We start from the raw sequence: 21,154 nt of genomic DNA, 5'->3' as shown, positions 1-21,154 counted from the left end.
CAAACTCCAGTCCAGTCCAAACATACATAAAGGTTTTAATGTGGGCAAAAAAAAGAATGTGAGCTGACAACAGTCTGTAGCCAAAACATATTCCTTTTTGCCCACATTAAAACCTTTAAATAGTTTTAGAGTGCTAGGTGTTTCCATTTTTGCTGATGTTAATGTGGCAAGGTTGCAAATGAAACATGATGCAATTATCTGTATGCTAATTTATGGATAATTATTTTTTTAAAGTTTATTACACAGAAAAACTTATGACTAAGGGGAAACTACTTTGTGTTTTTTGAACATGAACTTAGTTAAGAACAGGTGGTGAACTGAACAAAATTTAATTCACTTTTAGCCTGCAGAAAGTGAATTTGGAACTACTTATCTCTAAGGATGAAATAAAAAAAAAACACGGCTGAAACTCACGCAGGCAGGAGCGCCTGTCCTCGTCCAGTTGGAAACCCCGGCGACAGAAGCACTGGAAGGAGCCAGCGGTATTCTGGCATGTGTAATCACAGCCACCATTAGCAGCCAGACACTCGTCTACATCTGAACAACACAGACACAACAAAAGGTCTACAGTTTTTGCTACATCTCAAGGTAAAGTTAGAAAGACAACGAAACAACAAACCCACAGAATCTGAAATAAATTAGGAGAGTCAGCCATGTTTTATGTGGGGGCAAAACATACCGTCACAGCTACATCCATCTGCATTGAGTCTATATCCTACTGAGCAGTAGCATTCATAACCCCCGGGGTAGTTGGTGCAGTCCTGCTCACAACAGGAAGTCTGTTCTCCACACTCATCAACGTCTGACAAACACAACAAGCAGGAACACAAAAAAAGAGAGCCAAGTTGGGGATGTGCTTTACTGCTTTCTGACAGAAATCTTTTATGAGAAAATATAAAGTGTGCTGATTTAGCAACCAATTACAACCAAGTTACAACTAAAAAAACATTTAGAGCTAACTCCCTATTCGTCACACTTTGGCTTGTTATAATAAAAGTTCAACAAGCTTCAATAATGTTCCACCTCCTAAACAGAAGTACAATTTACCATGTACTCTACAAATTCTTAAAGTGCGTGAAGATTTTATGAGCACATTAAAACAAACATTTAATGCGCTTTATGACATGTTTTCCCCTCTGTTTTTTGTGTATTTGGCAAAGTTGTAGTGTTGACTAAGCTAATAATACTGCTACAGTAATCAAATGTGATAACTTCATGTAAAGTCTTGTGAATCCAATTTTATGAGCATAAATGAAAGTTCAACAGAGTTCAGTTCTTGTTAGAATTGACTTATACTGATGGCTCTTGGACTTTATGAACATTTTGGAAGATTGAACTCCACATTACAAGATTTACTAATAATAAATGAGTTATAACTCTTCAGTATTGTTGCAGACAGCTAGTTTGATCAGGGAGCATTTATAACTCCAGTTCATGTTTGCAGATGTAAAAATGACACAAAACATATGTAAATTTATTAAACATTGTGCAGATGGGTAAAAGTGAAGTGAATTTGGGTTATCTTTGTCAGTGGACTTAAAAGAACCTAAAATATCGCAAAAATATTCATGTCCCCTTTCACCTTTTGTCATGCCATAAACTTCAATGTATTATATCTGGAGCTTATGTGATAGACTAATATAATGTAGTACATAGTTGTAGAGTGGCAGAAAAAAGATACAAAGGGTGTTGTGCGTTTGTACTCAATCATCTGGGTGAAGATTTTATAAAGCTACATTTTACTGAAATTAAAGTTTTGTTGGAGTAAGCCTGTACGTCTGGAGACTGACATTTTATCCAATTCTTTGCAGAGTAGTTGCAAGTATTTGGAAAAGAGAAATAGAAAACATTCCGGTACTAACATCATATAAACAACAAAGTACTACAGTCTATATTTTGCTGATGCTGATGCAATCTCCAACGTATATTCAGGTGCTTCACATCAGTTTGAGTGCATTGCAGTTTCATACCAACACAGGTTTTCAGGTCATCATTGAGCCGGTAACCATGGTTACAGGTGCACACTGGCCCGCTGGTCGAATGCTGGCAGTGATGAGAACATCCACCGTTGTTGCTCTCACAGCTGTTCACAATCTCCATCTCAATTCCTAAAATTCACAGTGAGATCAGAAGGTCCATCAGGAGGAATGGGGCTCAGTCAGACGAGTTCAAAGTTTAACATGCGTGATGATATTCAAACTGACTGTAACACTGTTTCCCATCAGATCCCAGCTCATAGGCAGTGTTGCAAACACAAGCGTAGGAGCCCAGAGTGTTGCGGCAGCCATGAGCACAGTTGGTTTCCTCTGTTTTACACTCGTCAATATCTGAGGAAGGACGTGTTTAAGCATTATGTACTGTAGGACGAATTGCATATGGTCTGCACAAGCTCAATGACATTTTAAATGTGCTGCTCATGAATCAAATGCTTTTTATAGGCCTAAAACAATATAACCTTCACAGCTTTAGTAGATATTAACCACACACATGGCTGCAGGGTTAGACATCTTATTTTCATTCATAGTTTATAGTTTTTACGTTTATGACTATACTCTCTATGTCTTACTTTTGCAAAATGTTCCAAATATATTTTATTTCTTAAAACAATCTTTAAACACAGTTGATCCAGCAGCTATTTGAAACTTTGCCTCAGAGAGTGAAAGCCTTAAATATCCATAAAATGACTTCAGATGGAATTTTAAAGTACTTGTACTTCACCTAACATTGAACTTCCACTCCACGCATAACTAAGAAAATGAATTTGAAACCACCTTCACAAGTTTTCCCATCCTCAGCCAGCAGATAGCCAAGTTTGCAATCACAGAAAGGCTTTCCTCCATCAACTCGACACTCATGCATGCAGCCTCCATTCTGATCTGCACAAGGATTCTGCACTGGAGCACAAAAAGCACGCCTTCATTACCATCACACAGTCTCCATTATTTTACAGCAGAAATCTATAAAACTTGTTTTTTCTAAAGGTTAATGCCCAACACGTGCATAGCTTTGAATTGAGCTCTCTCTGCAGAAATTAACTTGTGGCAGCGTGTCTTACTTGTATGATCAGAGCATTCACCTCTGAATAATTAAAGGAAGCTGTTTAAAACCAACAATCACAAAGAAAAGGCATCTAAAAGCTCGTCATTTAGCAGATGGAAATTCATGTATAATTTCCTACATTTGGAAGACCATACTTGACTGTGAAGCCTTTGAGACTGTGGTGATTAAAACAAGCATTGGACATGAAAACAATAATTATGAAGAAAAAAAAAAAACAATAAATGTAACTCAATAAGACACAGAGTGGTATTCAATCTTAGTTTTCCTGAGATAAAATTACAGCTGCCAGCAGAATGAGTCAAAGTGTTTTTAACATTATGTTTAGAAGCTCACCTTTCATCAGTTGGGAACAGTCCAATCCTTTTTTGTTTTGTGTGTTTAGGTGGTGCATATTATATATGTATTCAACTTGGTTACTTACATTTACAGTGCTTGCCATCCTCTGCCACCACGTAATTTGGCTTGCAGCGGCAGCGAAAATGTGAAGCCGACTGCTGCAGACAGTAGTGTTCGCATCCTCCGTTGCGGACAGCGCAAGAGTACACGGCTGAAAATGTGAAAATAGAAAATTAGGCAACTTGAAGGAATAAATCATTCAAATCTGAAGTGAAATCTCTAACTTCTAGACCCTTTTAAACTAAAAGCTAAAATACCTCATCACAATAAAAAGTTAAAACTCAGCAACACCTGAGTGATTGTCATCCACAATGGACAGCTTACTGTGGAATGAGGCCTGGTGCAATTTGATCCCAGTTCGTCCCAACCTACATTTGTCCTCTTTGAAGAAACAGATGGGTCTAAATCGTTTAATGGAAAATAACTGGTAGAAGAACTCACAGGCTGTGTTGTTCATACTGAGAGACTGGAATCAAGACCAATCCATCCTGAGTGCATGTCAAACCGCACAGCGTTTTCCAGATTAAATATTATGCAGCTACAAGCTAAGTGTGTGGGAAACATCTGAAGTTCACCGGGCAGATGAGAGAGTTGATGTGAGGACAGAGTCTCTGTTTTTATGCTTTCATGAACTCAAACTATCTGTTTGGAATGGACAGAAGAATAAAAAACTAATTTATTAGTATAAACATCATCATAAATGAACTGCATCCACAATCATTCCATCAGGACTCTGTTGTAAAGGTTGTAATATGTTATTTCTTCACACAACATCTGTCAGAGAAAAGCCTTTCACGAATGGTTGGGTTCTTGCTAACATATCTGTGTAGTAAGATAAATGACTTAATGATTTCAAATCTAAATGTCAAACAGGACACTAAAGCCAACACCAGGTTTATAAACCTCTGTATACAAATCTGAAGTTCCTTCATTTCTTTATAGTTTCCCTCCAATGAATATTTGAACATTTACGTTTTTGCTCCTAAGTGGTCACCTGCAACATTGAGAGTTAAATGCCCATAGCAAACTTCAATAAAATGATCAACAGATGCATTTGAACCAACACTGAAATCTCCCCAAGAGGTGATTCTGTCAAAAAAAGTTGTTTTACTTTTAATTTTTGTTTTTCAATACATATTTTCAGTTAGCGCCATCAGTAATTTTATCAATGCGATGCACCAGAATGGTTCAAAATGCACCCATATGTCCATTAATCCCATATGTCGACAGCAGTGGATGTTTCCAAATCTACTCACTGAGGCAGGTGCGACCGTCCACATGAAGCCTGGAGCCAGGGTGGCATTCACAATAGTACGAGCCTCTGGTGTTAATACATCTGTGTTGGCAGCCTCCATTATGGACCTGGCATTCATCTATATCTGAACAGAAGATCCAGACAGGAAGAACAGACATGAACAATTTCAGTAAAACTCCTCATTACAAGAAAAGAAACCCCAAATGAACTGCTGAAGTGTGAGAGTGTCTTAATAAGTCAGGCTTTAGGACAGAGATGCACCTCCGGCTGAGAGGAGATGATGGATGAGAATGGGGGGGGAGTTTTTTACAAGCTTACTGCAGCTCAAACAAACATTTACCTCCATGTGGAAACAACTACTGAACATTTAAAGCACATTTAAAGTCCTGCAGCTCTTCAGAACCCCCCCGAGTGAAGAAGCATATGGAAACTTGAGCCAGAAGATGCAAAACCAAACATTCCTCTCAGTCGACTGTGTTGGGAATAAACAAACAGAAGAGGCGGACTCTCCATCTGAGAATATTGTGGTGAGGAAAATATAACAGCCTTCGCATGTGAACTGATTTCTAATCAAACAAACCACATATCTGGATGGCACCGGTTTCAGGGGTCAAAGATTAATACATTTCATGAGCAGACCCCCCGTGAGATCTGAGATGATATATGAAGCCCGTCTCCATTTGAGTTTCTAGCAGCCTCACAGCTGAGAACGGAATGATTAGGACATTAGTCACCTATTCTTTCCAACACTGACTAAACTATTGGAGTAGATATAATGAAAATATTTCAAACTGCAACAAGTGACTCATATAAAAAAGGAAGGAGAACTGTTTGGCTGCTGCGAGGTCTGTAAAACAAGCTAACACATCATAAAACACTATTTAGGAGCCCGAGTGTGAGGTGTTTTGTTCAGAATAATGTTGACCTCAGCCAGGTTTTTTTTTTTTTATCAGGAAACTATTTTAAGAATTCACTGAAATCTGTGTGAAAAAAAGATCTGATCTGAAAGCTTGAAGAACAGGACTACTGCTGTCCCTACAGCAGAAATTCACCAGATGCTTCACCACAAACCGCATGTTTTTAATTCCATGCTGTAAAAATGACAGCGAACAGTGAAAATAAAACAAACTGTATATTTATGACATTTATCCAGCCAAACAAAATACACAATCAGATTCCCCAGGGACACATTTCATACACAAATACATGACATCACTTGATGAAATTATGTTCTGAAGAGAGGGTATTTTATATTTTAATTTCAGAAGACTGTTCCCAGTCAACTCTGTTTGGAGAAAGAGAACATTACCATTGCCTCCTTGGCAATTATCTCTACTAAAGCAGACTTTCAAAACTGAAGTCAAAAGGGTCATTTTTACAACACAGTGACAGAGGTGGTACAGATATAGGTAGATGTAAGGTCAAAATGTAAATATAAAGTTTTTTTTATGGGTTTTGTTTATTTTTACATTCAACTTCAGAGGAGTTAGTCATGAACAGATTTTGCAAAGCAGAAGGCATGATCTGATAGAGAGAATCTGGTACAAAAGGTAATGTGAGGGGGAAACAGCCTTTAATATGCCCAAACAAATACCAGAAACACAAACAAGATGGAAATAAACATCAGTTGTTAATATGACCCAGTTTCACTTATCAGAACGATACTGTAAAAAAATAAAATAAACTAACATTGGCCAATCCTGATGTTAATACGTTTATATCATGCACCCCTAACAAATGTGCTTTAATGTCTATCAATATACTTGTGGGTCCAGGCAATTAGCACCAAGGAAAATAAATGGCGCTCCTGGATTGGCTACTGGCTGGAGATTTGAAAACACCGTTAAGGGCCCATTCTATGTCTTCTTTTGAATGTTTTGTTTTCATATGCTCTATGAGAAAAATCTGTAAATAGGTATGTTTTTTGGGGTTTTTTTGGAGTTAAATTCCACAGAAAAATCCAAAAATGGGCAATGCCATGAAAACTGAACCATAATTAGGCCGACATCCACTGTATTTATTAATTCAGGTTTAAGTGATCTTTCTGCCCTGTATCAAAACCTTCTGGAGCCTCCCCTGCAGAGGCTGTCTGGACTCACCACAACAGGTTTTCCTTCACACTTTAGCACAGTGTAAATTCTTGCACTGTGAAAATATGGAATATGGGGGTGAAAGTAATAATTTTTATAGCTCTTTGGGAAGTCATAAATGTAGATAGGAGACCATTTGTAACACACAGAGAAAAAAGTTGCCATGTAAAGAACTTCATGTTCTGTTGGATGAACGCAGCTATGCATCTGGACAATCTGCATCCTATTTGTGTTACTTTGCACCAGTATGGTAAGAGTTATTTGCACATAAATCATGTCTTTACAAGGCCCACCGTTTTTCAACCTTATCATGTCAAATAATAAAGTAAAATCTCTGCAGGGAATTTTATAAAGGTTCTGCTTTTGTTATTATATCAAGAATAGCAAAATGCTGAGTACAATCCTGACTCTTCCTCCATTTACTTGCATAGCAGCTCCTGTAAAACCTCTGGTTAAACCTGTTTCCCAGTAATGTCCAACTGTATCTTCAAATATAGTATTTGGAGCAGAAGCAAGCTCCTAAACTTTCTTCCTATTGGGGTCTCTGCTGCCAAGTCCGAGTTTCACTTCATCCAGGAAAGCTGGCAGGAGCCATCCATGCATTTTTCCGTCAATGGAGCATGCAGTCTTTTGGCTTTTCCTGTAATGAGAGCTTAGTTGCTGTCGGCTGCAGTCTCACAGTCAGTCAGCAGATACCCTCCAGCCTCTAGCCCAAGTTTCCACATCCAGAACACGATCCTCAACGGACCGGAGCCAAAGCCTCAGCAGCCACTGGCTTTAATGCCGGCTGCATGAACGCTCTGAACAAGGCACGGTGTCGTCTCACAAGAGAGATATTTCACGTTAGTTTAGGAAAGACGATGCGTTTATTGTGCACAGCCGCTATTTCTGCAATGTCTTCACTTAACTCCAAACATGATTTATAAGAAAAGGGGGAATATCAGCAAACCGGTAACAATAAAAATAAAATAGGTTTTACAGTGCACAGTTATCCTCAAACAGTTGTGCCAAGTCCAAACGAGTCACACAGGATGATTCAGTAATGGTATATAACATGCACAGGGTAGTCTCCTCCTTTATTTGCTTTTTAAAGCATCTGTAATAACGTGTAGCTGATGTCTGCAGGTGCACTAATCTCTGATCAGAGAAAAATAACACAAACTAAAAAAAAAACAACACTAACTTTACATTGCTATACCTACTTTTTGTATTAAAAGCCACTTACCTGCAGCAGGCAAGTAGCCAGTGTTGTAGCCATGATAGCTGTGGTAACAGTGAGGCCTGTGACAAATTCTTCTGTAGTAAACATACGGGTAGTTTGCAGCCAGAGATGCCGTTGCTTCAATGAGCACCAGGGAGAAAATCCACCATCCTGATGCCAAAGCCATAACTGGAGACAACTTTGTCACAAAGCCTTCAGAAGAGAAATTTAATCATCTATCACCTAGTTTTTAGTTATTCAATGAAGAGTCCTGGACTGACATCCCATGCTGACTACCTCTTATTTTGTTCTACTTCCATCTCCTTTTCTGTTTCACCCTCCCATCTGACAAAGCAGAATCCACCATGTTGTAGGTCCTCCTCTCTCTTTCTCTCCGGTCCTCACATTCCCCTTTCACTCCAAACGTCCTCTCTGCGTTGTTCTGCTCGAACGTCCAATAAATTATCTTTCTATTCTACCATCTTGCAGTGATTGATTTGTTCTCTTCCTGATTTATAACATTTCATTAAAGACCTCTGTATTTTACCTTTTCTTCAAAGAATCCCATGTGATTCAAAGACAGGATTTATTGGGGCAAATAGCAACAGAGCAAAGAATGTGAGCAGACTAAAGGGTGTGCTTTCGTCCGGTCTTTTGAAATGGACGTAGATTAAAAAAAATACCACTAAAGTAATGCCAAATTTGATAAGTGCCAAAACTCAAATTCAGTGCTTTTAATCCAAACATCTGAGAAAGGAATGAGCCTTGCAGGAAAAAAATGTGTACTCAGGAGCTTAGCACTAAACCTTTTCATCTTTTGCCAGCACATACATTCCTCTTCAGGACTTAATACTACCTATAAAAGTGTAAAAAGCATTCTTATTGTCCGCATCGCTTTCACAGTCGTAAGAGAAATGACTTGTATATAAATGTCCAACAGAAACCTCTGCAGGGTACAATGACTTTATGCATTTTCAGTAACACAAATTTAAAAGCTCTTCACAGAAATATTTTAGAGTTTCTGGTGATTCCACTGATCGTCAAATGAAAACATTTGAATCACAGATTAAATCTGAATCAATTGATTCATTCACTCCCTAAATATTTAGAACTGAATTTAAAGTCCTACTAAGGACTAATTCTAATTCATGCAACTTATACAACACAAAATAATGGATCCATCCTGCTTAGATCAACGGTTCAAGGTGGTGATGTCATGATGCAGGAAATATTTTCTTGCCCCTCTTTTAGGCTCTTTATGACCATGTGAGCATCATCACAAAAGCCCAGATCATCTCCAGCTATTCTGAACATGACAATGAATTCGTTGTACTCCAATGACCTCCAAAGTCACAAGATCTCAACCCAAAGGAGCATTTCTGGAATGTGGTGGAATAGGAGATTCGGATCACGGTAGTTCAGATGAAGTCCACAACAACTGAATGATGCTGTCATGTAAATACGGAACAAAAAGCTGAAGGGATATTTCAAACACCTTAAATCCCTGCTGAGGAAGACTGAGGTGTTTCTGAAGGCAAAAGTCAACTTAATAATTGCCTTTGCCAGCTTCTTCTGGTATTACACCTCCTGTTTTCTTTCCTCACATAGACAAAAACATGCATTTTAATTCAGCAAAATTCCCACAAAGCTGTTCTCATTCATATTTTGTCATGCTTATGTAATAAGAAAGCAAAATGACTATGATATTTCAACTGAAACATGGCTCATTGGCTGCAGATTGAATTATGGCCACTACAAGACAGTGTTGCTCAAAAATTAAAGAACAAATTCATGACAATGAATCTGTTGTTTAGAGCAAGTTAGATGACTGAAATATAATGTAATGTAAACTGAAGACACATTTGTGCCGTTACACCGTGTTCCAAATTATTATGCAAATTGGATTTAAGTGTCATAAAGAATACATTTTTTGTTGTGCTATTAAATTTATAGATGGTATTGTGTGTCAGAGCTCTTTGAATCACTATAATTAATTTCAGAAAGCTGGTTTGATTAGTTTGTCTGGTGAGCTCAATTAAAGGAAATCTACTTAAGAAGGATGTTCCACATTATTAAGCAAGCCACAGGTTTCAAGCGATATAGGAAAGAGAAAGGATCTCTGCTGACGAAAATCATCAGATAGTGTAGCGCCATATGACAAGGTATGAAAACATTAGATATTTAACGAAAACTAAAGCGTTATCGTACTGTGAAGAGATTTGTGGCTGATTCAGAACAAAGATGGGTTTGTACAGATAAAGGCATAATGAGGAAGGTTTCTGTTAGACAAATTCATTGGATTAAGAGAGCAGCTGTTAAAATGCCCTTACAAAGCAGCAAACAGTTATTTGAAGCTGCTGGTGCCTCTGGAACCTCAAGCTAATGCCTCTGGATCCTCAAGGAGGATCCAACCTCAAGGTGGAGGATCCTCCAGAGGCTTGTGGTGCATGAACCTATTATTCAGCCTCCACTAACCAGAGCTCACAAGCAAAAATGGTCGCAGTGGGCCCAGCCGTACATGAAGATTAATTTTCAAACAGACTTGTCCACTGATGACAGCTAGGAATACCACTGTATCATTGGCTGCTCTGGGCATTAAAGGGGAGAAACTCATGGTGTGGTCACCATCCTCCTCTGACCTCAACCCTATTGAGAACCTTTGGAGTTTCCTCAAGCAGTAGATCTGAGGGTGGGATGCAGTTCATACCATAACAGCAGCTCTGGGAAGGTATTCTGACATCCTGCAAAGAAATTCAAGCAGAAACTTTCCACAAACTCACAAGTTCAATGGATGCAAGAGGTATACAGGTGATATCAAAGAAGGGCTCCTATGTTAACATGTAACTCGGTCTGTTAAGATGTTTTGGATTGAAATAGCTTTTGATTTTAGCACATGTGACCACTTAATGCTGTACATTCAAAGAATGACCGTTTGAAGTTCTTTATAATCCATAAAATGTTTAGAAAATCTGCTGTGCATAATAATTTGGAGCAGTGCATTTTGAGTTTTTAATTTTTAAAAACAATACTGTTCTCATGGGGAGCTTTTTTCAGTAAAATTTGATTTATACTGTAATAGTTCATGACTTGAAAATTATACTGACCATCATTTGCATTGACCATTTAAGAAAATCTGAGAAAATATCACTTGCATAATAATTTGGAACACGGTGTATTTTAGTAGTACCTTTACGATGGTGGAAGATAATTTACAAGCGACAGAATGCATTAAGCTCCAGCTACATTCCTCTGCTCATCTCTAAAGGAACCTACAAAATCCCAGCTGGTGTCACGGCCCGCCTGAAGCAGGCTCTGCACTGTAACAACAGAACAGGGAGCAGAAACAACTCAGCTTAATCTATTTTCATCGTTGCAATATTATATTGTCTATATTGTTAAATTTAACAGGTGTTTACAAACATAGATATGTCTATGTAACAAAATGAACTGTCCCGTGTGCAGCAGCATACACACACACACACACACACGCACACATACACCAGTCGCCAAATTCTTGCTTTTGATGGGAAATATTGCAAATATTTCTGCATATGTCAGCAAACGTTTGGTCCGAAGGCCTCCACGTTTACAGCATTTACAGGGAGAGCTGCGCTCAGTTTAAGTTAATCAGTTTCAAAACAGAATTGTTCTGTTCACATGTCCAAAAGTTAACGCTCATGAACACCACTGGCTGGTGCAAAACACAGTCACCTAAGCTCAAGAACGAATTCTGCCAACAAAGAGGACAATCCTCAAAGTAAATGCCCTGACCTCAGAAATGAAAGGAGCAACCATGTTGGTTTTGGTTGCTCATTATTTTGACACCTGCCAGAGGTTGGCAGAGTTTCAGGCTTGTAAAATGCCTCAGCTGTAAACTCTGTTTGACATGACAGCATGGTGTTGATGCTGCTACTCCACCGGCAGCGTAACAGCTGTTACTGCCGGGCTCTTCTACTTTGATTGGCATCCTCCGAGTCCCAGAAAATCATTCCTAAAAAGGAACATGGCTGAGGGCTTCAGATGAAGATCAAACTGTAAAAAATCAAGCTTGTATTTTTTTTTATTACAGAGAACATTTCTCCATTGATCAAATGCTTCTGTCTGTTATTATCATAAAACTTCATGTTGAAAAGAAATAAAAACATCTCATAAGGATGGTTTTCCTCGGAACAAACTGGATGATATAAAGTCGAACTGAGTGGCCTTGTTTTGTGTCTCCTCTAAAGAGCAAATTATTTGGTCTAAAACGCTCCATGTATGAGGAAAGGGAATCATTTTCTGCAGACGCAGCAATAAACACATAACCCTAAACCAAAACAAGTATAACATCCAAGACTTCCAGCCAGCGTTTTGCTACCACTGTTAATTTTTCTACCAATTACAGACAATTAGGACATTAATGCTGCGGGTAGCTGTTTGAAGCAGTGGTAGAGGGCAGATGGCTATGAAAGCCAGCTGTGACAACGTTCACATCAGCTCTCTAAATAACTGTGTCCTGGATCAAATCTCTCTGTGGGTTCCCCCGGCAGACAGCCTTACCCTCCTCTAAGTTTGGCTGCTGCACAGAGAAACCTTTATTCTGCATAAATGTATCTCACTGAGATTCTCCAGAAACAGCAGCTAAGATGTAGAAATAAGTAAAACTCTGGAAAGAATGTTAGTTGTGAGCTGATGTTCTTGTTATTGTTCTATATTTTTGCTTTACTCTGATCAAAAAGTCAAAATGTTAACTTTTTTTTAGCAACAGCAGTCATTTTTTTTTCTTCTTACATTTTTTGTTCCAGATTTGTGGGTAAATTCTGGGCTACCTTAAAAAAACTTGGTATTTTTACTCAAAGTGATCATAATGCAAGGATCTTACCCCAGTCCATATTGAACAAGTATCAAATATAAATACATTTTAAACATTTAAAACACCACCTTTATGCACAAACAATGTAAAAATGATTCCAACATTGTCCTAGAGGCCAAGAAGATGAACAGCTTAGTTGAATGTCATATAAGTCAGGTGACATGTTACCTTTTACCAGCATTTCAGGATTTCTGGTTAGAAGATGGCAACTATAAACAATGACTAAAGTATAACTATTTTTCTAAAAAAAACATTTTTTGTTTCTGAGCACATTAAAAGTAAAATGTTGGAGTGACACTAATGAAAACACAACAAACCTTCACATGTTTTGCCATCTTCATTCAGCTTCTGTCCAGAGGGACATCTGCAGTAAAAGCTTCCTATGGTGTTACAGCAAAGAGCCTCGCAGCCTCCGTTGGTTTCCTCACATTCATTCACATCTGCAGAGAAGAAAAACAGGGCAAAATTAATCCAACAAATGTTCATACAGACAAACCAAACTTACAGTGCCTAATACAATTAGCACATCCCTTCAATTTCTCACATTTGATCAGTTACAGTGATAAACGTTTTATTGAGATCTTGTGCCATACACTCAAACCAGCTTCCAGGTTGTGAGTTTGAATCTCCTGTGTGTCAAAGTAACCTTGGCCAAAACCTCAAACCCCTTTTTGCCCACTGATTTGCAATTGTTGTGCCTGTGTGAGTGAATGCGTTTCACAGTGCAGTGTAGTCATTAAGACCAGGAAAGTGCTGCATAGCTGTAGTTAATTAACCAATTACCCTTTAAATGTTTAAAAGATGCACAATAGACTTAAATGTTATGTTTCCAGAAGACTCTGTGCTCCTTTTTTCAGCCCAATGTATTTCCATAGAACCAGCTTCCAGGAAAAATGAACGGGACAAATGTGCAGTTATTATAAAGTAAAAACATGTCCAGTTAGGATTAAAGGATGGCAAAAGAAATGTGCGTCAACGGGACTCTTTCCACCTTCTTCTATTTTGATTTAAAATAAAAAGTTTGAAAACAAAAGTTATGCCCTATTTAATTTCCCACAGCTGAACACGCTTTCAAATCTTTAATCAACCAAACCAGATAAAATCCTTCTTTCCAAATCCCAAGCTACACATAATGGCCTCTGTTAAATACATGTGCTGACAGTCTAGCAGGCCATAATTGGAGCTACAGAGATTCTGCTGAATAAGGAGATACGGAAATTGAACATAAAACTTGTAATTATCTAATAGATTGTTAAACCAGACTCACATTTCCCTGCATTGACATTTCATTTCGTCCATGTGGACTTTTAGCAGAAGAGATTATGCTTTGTAGTTGGTCACATTAGGATTTTTTTTTTGTTAAATTGTTGCTCTCATGATTTTAAAGACTGAATCCTGCCCCAACATTTGAAAAATAAAAGAAGGAAGAACATTTACGTGGCACAAATCGACATTCAAGCTCTTCTTTGTGATCATAAAGGCAAAAGGCAAAGCACATAGAGAGAATTAAGGGTGCAAAGAAAGTTCCTCCCCACAAGAAATGACCTCCATTTACTAAATAACACTATATGTTTTACTTGCCAATTAAGCAATTTCCCTTTCATTTTAGGCCATCTGGAAATCACACCGAAAAAGTAGCACTGTTTCTGTTACCGATCCCAAGAGACACACTCAAAGATCTCAGTGCTTTGTTAATACCATCATCTGCACAGCACAGTATGTGATTGTGTCATTATCGGGTTGTCATATTTTAGTAACAAATGTGTCTGGAATAGTACTGCCTGGAAAGTGATCAGATTGTGTATGACAGTGTAAAATTTGTAAGATGACTAGATGGGAGCGTGATTTAATTCCTTTGCAGATAAGACACCAGATAGGGGCATACGGGTTGTTGTAATAGATGATACACACAAACAACCACAAAAAAGCAGGAATTAAATAGTTATGACTCTGAATGTGACCCAAAGTCTGTGAGAGTTTAAGGTTCTGGGTTGAACATATCTTTTCGTCGTTTCGATCCCCCTGGAGGTCACACACCTGTGTGACAGCTGAAGCCCAGGTCGCCCCAGGGTCACGGTTCCCAGCCTCTTTCTGCCCAATAAGCAAGTAGGAATGTCAGAGTGTCATGGGTCTAAAAGAAAGGACACAGGAGTAGCTGTGCACTAAAAATAAAAAAAACTGCCATCTTTAATGATTATGTTTTGAGCTGTTTTTATTTTTAAACCAATTCTTTATTTTTCCTCCCGTTATTTATTTATTCATGTCCTTTGTGTTTAGGATGTTTGTCTTGGGTAAATATGAAATATTTAAACAAAAACCACTTAAACAGACACACACACACCTATATAAATATATATAAAAATTTAAAAAAAATTCCCTTCTCACCCATCGCGGTTCTTATCCTCTGAGCTCGGGTCCTCTACCAGAGGCCTGGGAGCTTGAGGGTTCTGCGCAGTATCTTGGCTGTGCCAAGAATTGCACATTTCTGGACTGAGATGTCTGATGTTGTTCCTGGGATCTGTTGTAGCCATTGGTCCAGTTTGGGGGTGACCCGAGGGCCCCGATGACCACAGGCACCACTGTGGTCTTCACCTTCCAGGCCCTCTCCAGTTCCTCCCTGAGGCCCTGGTATTTCTCTAGTTTCTCGTGCTCCTTTTTCCTGATGTTGCAGTCGCTTGGTATTGCTACATCTACCACAACGGCTTTCCTCTGTTGTTTATCCACTACGACAATGTCTGGTTGGTTCGCCATTACCATTTTGTCTGTCTGGATCTGGAAGTCCCACAGGATCTTAGCTCTGGCGTTCTCCGTCACCTTTGGGGGTGTTTCCCACTTTGATCTCAGGGTTTCCAGTCCATATTCTGCACAGATGTTTCTGTACACTATGCTGTACACTATATATATATATATATATATATATATATATATATATATATATATATATATACGCTAACCCATCCATCAGTATCACCTAGATAGCCTTTAACCAGAGACACAAGGTGTAAAAACGTTACTTTGAGTAAGAGAAGATCTGCTTTCTCCCATGACAATTGGTTTCTTCTCATTGACCTGAGACCTTGAAGGCACACCCTACAGAGGGGTCAGATGCCTGGGGCTACATGGTCTGCATGAGGTCCAGATTTATGCTCCAAGTCACAGTCAAAGCCCAATGCTCAAGGTTAAACCACAGAACGAGTCACAGAAAACCATGATGCCGATCTTTGGAAACACAGCAGGTGAACAATGCCTGTCTGAAGTCTTTTATTTTATCCAATTCAATGATTGCTTGGTTTGGGTTTAAGTAAAATTAAGTTGTTGGTTTTTTTTTTATTATTCTATAGACTACAGATAACTCAAAACCTTAAAAATGACAAATATTGAAAAGAAAAAAAAAAATTCTCAGTGCAAATAATCCCTCAAAAAGTAGATTTCATATAGACTTTAATGTTACACAGTTCTAAAATTTTAAATTGTCTTTGACAAAGTAACCATATTTCCTAGTACATTATCTGTAATGTACTAGGAATTACTAGGAATCAAACATCTACTTAGATGTTTGAGAAAGTTTATGCAGGACAGACAGTAAAGTTCTCCGATCCTTTTAACCTTTCCAGATTTTCTCACGTAACCACCAATGTTTCATTGGGTTGGGATTTTATGAGAGATAAAACATTTTAGTGCATATCTGTCAAGCAATTTCAGTTACGTAATAAAGTCCATCTGCATCTAATTTAATCTAGTTAATCTTAACTATTTTGTAAACCCTCAGAGGTTTGTAAAGGAACATAATTCAACAAACAGAGTCAAGAACACACAGAATATTTTGGACCAACATACAAAACCTTGTGTGTAACAGAAAACCAAAAGCCCCACATTAATCACTCCTTTCTCATTGAAAACATGGAGGTGGCAGCGGTGGAAATCAGAGTAAATCGGAGGACAGATGGAGCTAAAATACAGAGCAGTACTGAAAGAAACCTGTTAGTGGCTTCAAAAGGGGTTCATCTTTCATGCGTCCAATTCTTTCTTCTTCACAAGTATCCATTTCATTTTGCTGGTCCATCACTCTAAAGCCCAATAAAACACATTGAAGTTTGTAGATGTAACATGACATGATGTGAAAAAATGCAAAGAACATAATGCTATGACAAGAGCAATATGCTGCGGCAGTATAAGACAGAAAAATGTAGTTGTTTATGTTTCTCCAGATGCAGATTTCTTGATTTGGTTAACATAGACTTAACCATATTTTATGATCCAGGATAATTTTTTGCAGTTCCAAACACAGCCAAAATAACTACTTTATAATGTAAACTCATTTTATTTGGTTAGATGTATTAATATTTGGAAAATGTAGGGGGAAAAAAGTCCATCAGAGCTGAGCGTGTCATGTTTTTAATGTATTTTTTAATTTGGATACATGGTAAATATTGGTGTTTTTCAATTTTATAGAACAGGTGACTTAAATCAAGTGCTACATACAACTGATATAATTTTTTTTTTATCACAATGATAGCTATTCCAAGTGATCTATATTCTGAACATGGTCTTTTTGTGTACTTTTCAGCAACAAAGTTGTTATATTAATTCCCAAACTGAACCGTTATCTTCTGTTCCAGGAGAAATCTAAAATAAAACATCTGTAAAACTGGGTGAAAACATGTATGCTTGGACAGTGTGTCCCCAAATAACTTGCTGAAGAATGAAAAATATCCACTGCTAAAATAAAAACTTTCAATTTCTTTCCCCTACAAGTTCAGCATCAAGGTTTACATTCCTCTGCTGTATTGTGTGACTTCCTTTGATAAGAACAACCAGCACTGCTCCCAGGAGGACATGCCTAATGTCTCAGCAGATCACGACAGGCTTGCCGGGCCAAAGAAAACCACCAGACCTCTGATATTATCCCAGGGAGGTCATGAACAGGAAAATTTACAGGACTCAATAATGGATCAGGAGTTCAGGTGATGCTTAGAGAATCAACCTGATTCATATTTGGAGCCTGATTTAGAAACCTGCTGGTGTAGTAATGTGCTTTTCTAAGGTCCATTCCTGATTATCTTTCACACAGCTGCTTTCATTTACCAGGTGCTATAAAGATGAGGACAACGTATTGGCTCCAGAAGACGCATATGAGTCCAGAGGTTTCGTTTAGTGAAGAGTTGGGGGAGGATTTCACTTCTGTTGACCCAAACGTGTCCTTACTGGTGAAACATGATCTAAAACATGTCCCTGAACCATTTATGAGCTATAGCTGACAATTAACTTCACACTCTCCTGCGGAAAACCCATCCTTCTCCTTTGACCTCAGGCAAAACCTTTTCACCGATCTGACAAATAGCAAGTGAATCAGTTGGACAAAGCTCATCTACCACGAAAAAGAAATGGCTATGAACCCTAGAAGTCTGTGTACATTTTACATGGAGTCAAATTTAAGAGAAACCCCCATGCACAATGTTCTGTGCGTGGATTATTTCTGCACGTTAGTAACATGTCACTTTTTCAACTTAATGTCTGTACACCTATTGGCCTTGTTCATGCCAAGTAAGAAACTGCATAAAAGTTGATTATAGTAATTAAACAAAATCCAAATATTTTTATACCTTAGTGTCAAAAGCCTAAAGGTCACCAACATGAAAACACTCAAACTGCATGCTTATAATTTTAGTTTTTCTACTGTAAATAATCAGCTCAAGTTCAACACTGCCCCCTGCTGTTAATTCTGTGCCACAGCCCAGATGTGCAGCTGCATATCGTCACCTTCCTACAATAATAGCCTAAGTCACTTTTTTTTTTTTTTTTGCCAAAAGTGATTAAGGCAAAAAGAAAAAAATCACCACCTCTTTTTTTGCCAAATGATAATTAAGGCAAAAAATAAATTCACTTTTGGCAAAAAATGACTTGGGCCATAATTTTTATTTTGGGAAGGTGACGATATGCATTATGAATTTGATACCAAGTGTTTCTGCTCTACTCTGCTTCATGCCGTTAGTAAAACGCAGCTGCAGAGCTATAATAATTTCCTGTCAGTACACAACATACGTTTTGAAGTGCGTGCAATGGCACAACATTTTCCCCCTCTGGTTTACCACTTTGAATTATGCCAGAGATTTATGTGGTATCCTTTAATTTCCAACTTTTCAATTTCCACTCTTACTGGATGCCAGTTGTAAGAGCTGTAATTGTGGCAAACATGGCAGCTGACTTGTTAAGAAAAAATGTGAGCTCAAAGGTGGAAAAGTTTGCCAGGAAACAGAAAGGTGAAAACATCCCATTAATGATAAAAGACTAACCACACTAACAGGTGGTGTGTGGTTCCATCATGGTTATGGCATGTAGCTCTATAATCCAGGTTTTCAAATCGAAAGGCTGGAATGTAGAGCTAAGATTACAGAAAACAAAAATCAATCCATTTTTTTTTAAATAAAGCCATTACAAAATACATAGTGCTGTAAAGAACTTAAAAGTAGACAAATGTTACTAAATTTCTGCTGTGAATTGAAACTTTTCCTTTTCCAGGGTGCAAAGACTATACCACATTTTGGTGCACAACTGTGAATATACTGGGAACCTGTCCTAATGCACACAGGCTCCTAAATAATTTACAAAAAGACTCAAATATAAATTTACACTTGTTGCAACATTTGGCTAAATGTTCCTTACCGGGTTGCAGAGAAAGTACACTTTTTGTATCCAACAACAAGCATATGGTTCAACTCTTACTGGATATTTTACCAGTCTTACCAGAAAAGGTGAAGCTCATTTAAACTAGCGGTTTCCACAAACCCAACTAGCCACAAACCCAGCTTTCTGCACAGTCTATGAAACTTCAATGAGGTTGAGGTTTGTCCAGAAACTCCAGGTTAGCCTTCTTTATTTATTCAAATGTCAGCATTATTGTGTTTGGGATCATTATCCTTCAACTGTGTAACAGGATCACTCATTTGACAAAGTGTCACACTCAGTTGAAATGAAACTGCTTCGGATGTAATTGGATTCAAGTCACTACAACATCAACACGGACAGAGAGGGCACCAACCAAGAAAGAAATTAATGTCCCAAAACCAATTTGGGAATAGATAAAGGAGGTAGGCATTAAGCTTCTGGATCACAATTAGATTTATGGACCGTATGCTTAAAAGTTTGACAAGATATGAAATTCTTTAATGGAGCTTAACCAATACTGCCAAGAGGAATAATTCAATGCCAAGTTATAAATAAACTAGGATTTCATTTATTGCAACAAAAAGTTTGTGGATTTAAAAGATTACTTGTGGTCTATGTAAAAATTTTAAGCATATGCCTCCTGAGATTTATAAAAACTCTACGTGAATTTCTGTAACCCTCCTGCGGTCTTAGCGCAAATGTCACAGTCAGACAGCAGGGAATCAGAGGGGGAGGGAATGTCCCGTCAGACCATCAGTTTCCAAAACCACACAGAAATAAAAACCTTGTAAAAGTTCACAAGTGGTCAGTGTGCCCCCACCGGTCTGCACACAGTAAAAAATATTGTGGGGTCTAAATGAACCCGTCTCTTAAGACCGCGGGAGGGTTGAAGATGTCTTTTGGATTATAATTCCGCCCTGAAGAAAAACTGCGCAAAGCACCAGCAATGCACCTAAATATCTATATTAAATTTGTAATGGATCATTTTGATGGTTTAATTGAAATGAATTGTGTTGTTTTCCATGTACTGCACAGTCATTGAGGTGAGTTTGAGCAATAAACCAGAGACAAGAAGCATAGAAACATTTGACCGACAGAGTCAAAGAGGCCATCTGACTCTGGACTATTGATATACAGTACAGACCAAAGTTTGGACACACAGGTGTGTCCAAACTTTTGGTCTGTACTGTAAATTATAGCAATCTGTAAGCAGCACATTACCTTTTAACCTCCAGTCCTTTTATTTGTTCATGTTTAACCCCACGAGAATTGTAAGCAATATCAAACAAACTAAATTCCGGCATTTGAGTTTGTTTAGAGATTATTCTGCTCTGCCTGGATATAAAGTCCTCTAATCCCTGTTTTGATTATCCATTTCTTCTCCCTGCATTGAAAACTTTAGTGGTATTGTCTGCACACGTGTGTGCTCATGTACAGTTTGTTTGATTTAGATGCTACATTCATTTGGAGCAAGCTGTTTCACACTACAGATGTGTGTGTGCTAGAGCTAAGCATAAATATTACAACTATGTCAATCCAAGCTGCAGCTGGAATCACAACGAGTCATGATGGTTCCCCAGTAGCAAGTCACTTTAAGGAATTGGTAAAAAAAAATGTAAACTGTTGAGTTGTTT

The 21,154-nt window shown here is 38.1% G+C and overlaps 1 protein-coding gene across 1 annotated transcript in view; it reads right to left on the bottom strand.

The window, feature by feature from the left end:
- megf6 (multiple EGF like domains 6) overlaps positions 1-21,154 on the bottom strand; it is a 64,479-nt gene that overhangs the window by 17,879 nt on the left and 25,446 nt on the right. Inside the window, exons 5-12 of the mRNA XM_014475938.2 lie at positions 13,172-13,294; positions 4,713-4,835; positions 3,482-3,607; positions 2,772-2,894; positions 2,205-2,327; positions 1,971-2,108; positions 680-802; positions 415-537 (exon numbers count right to left, since the gene is read on the bottom strand). Of these exons, the coding sequence (XP_014331424.1) occupies positions 415-537; positions 680-802; positions 1,971-2,108; positions 2,205-2,327; positions 2,772-2,894; positions 3,482-3,607; positions 4,713-4,835; positions 13,172-13,294 (1,002 nt within the window). The remainder of the gene's footprint in view (positions 1-414; positions 538-679; positions 803-1,970; positions 2,109-2,204; positions 2,328-2,771; positions 2,895-3,481; positions 3,608-4,712; positions 4,836-13,171; positions 13,295-21,154) is intronic.

Source organism: Xiphophorus maculatus, chromosome 20 (genome assembly GCF_002775205.1).
Source record: "Xiphophorus maculatus strain JP 163 A chromosome 20, X_maculatus-5.0-male, whole genome shotgun sequence".
Lineage (NCBI taxonomy): Eukaryota > Metazoa > Chordata > Actinopteri > Cyprinodontiformes > Poeciliidae > Xiphophorus > Xiphophorus maculatus.
The sequence above is the reverse complement of the archived record's forward strand: the minus strand, read 5'-3'. Positions and strand labels throughout refer to the sequence as shown.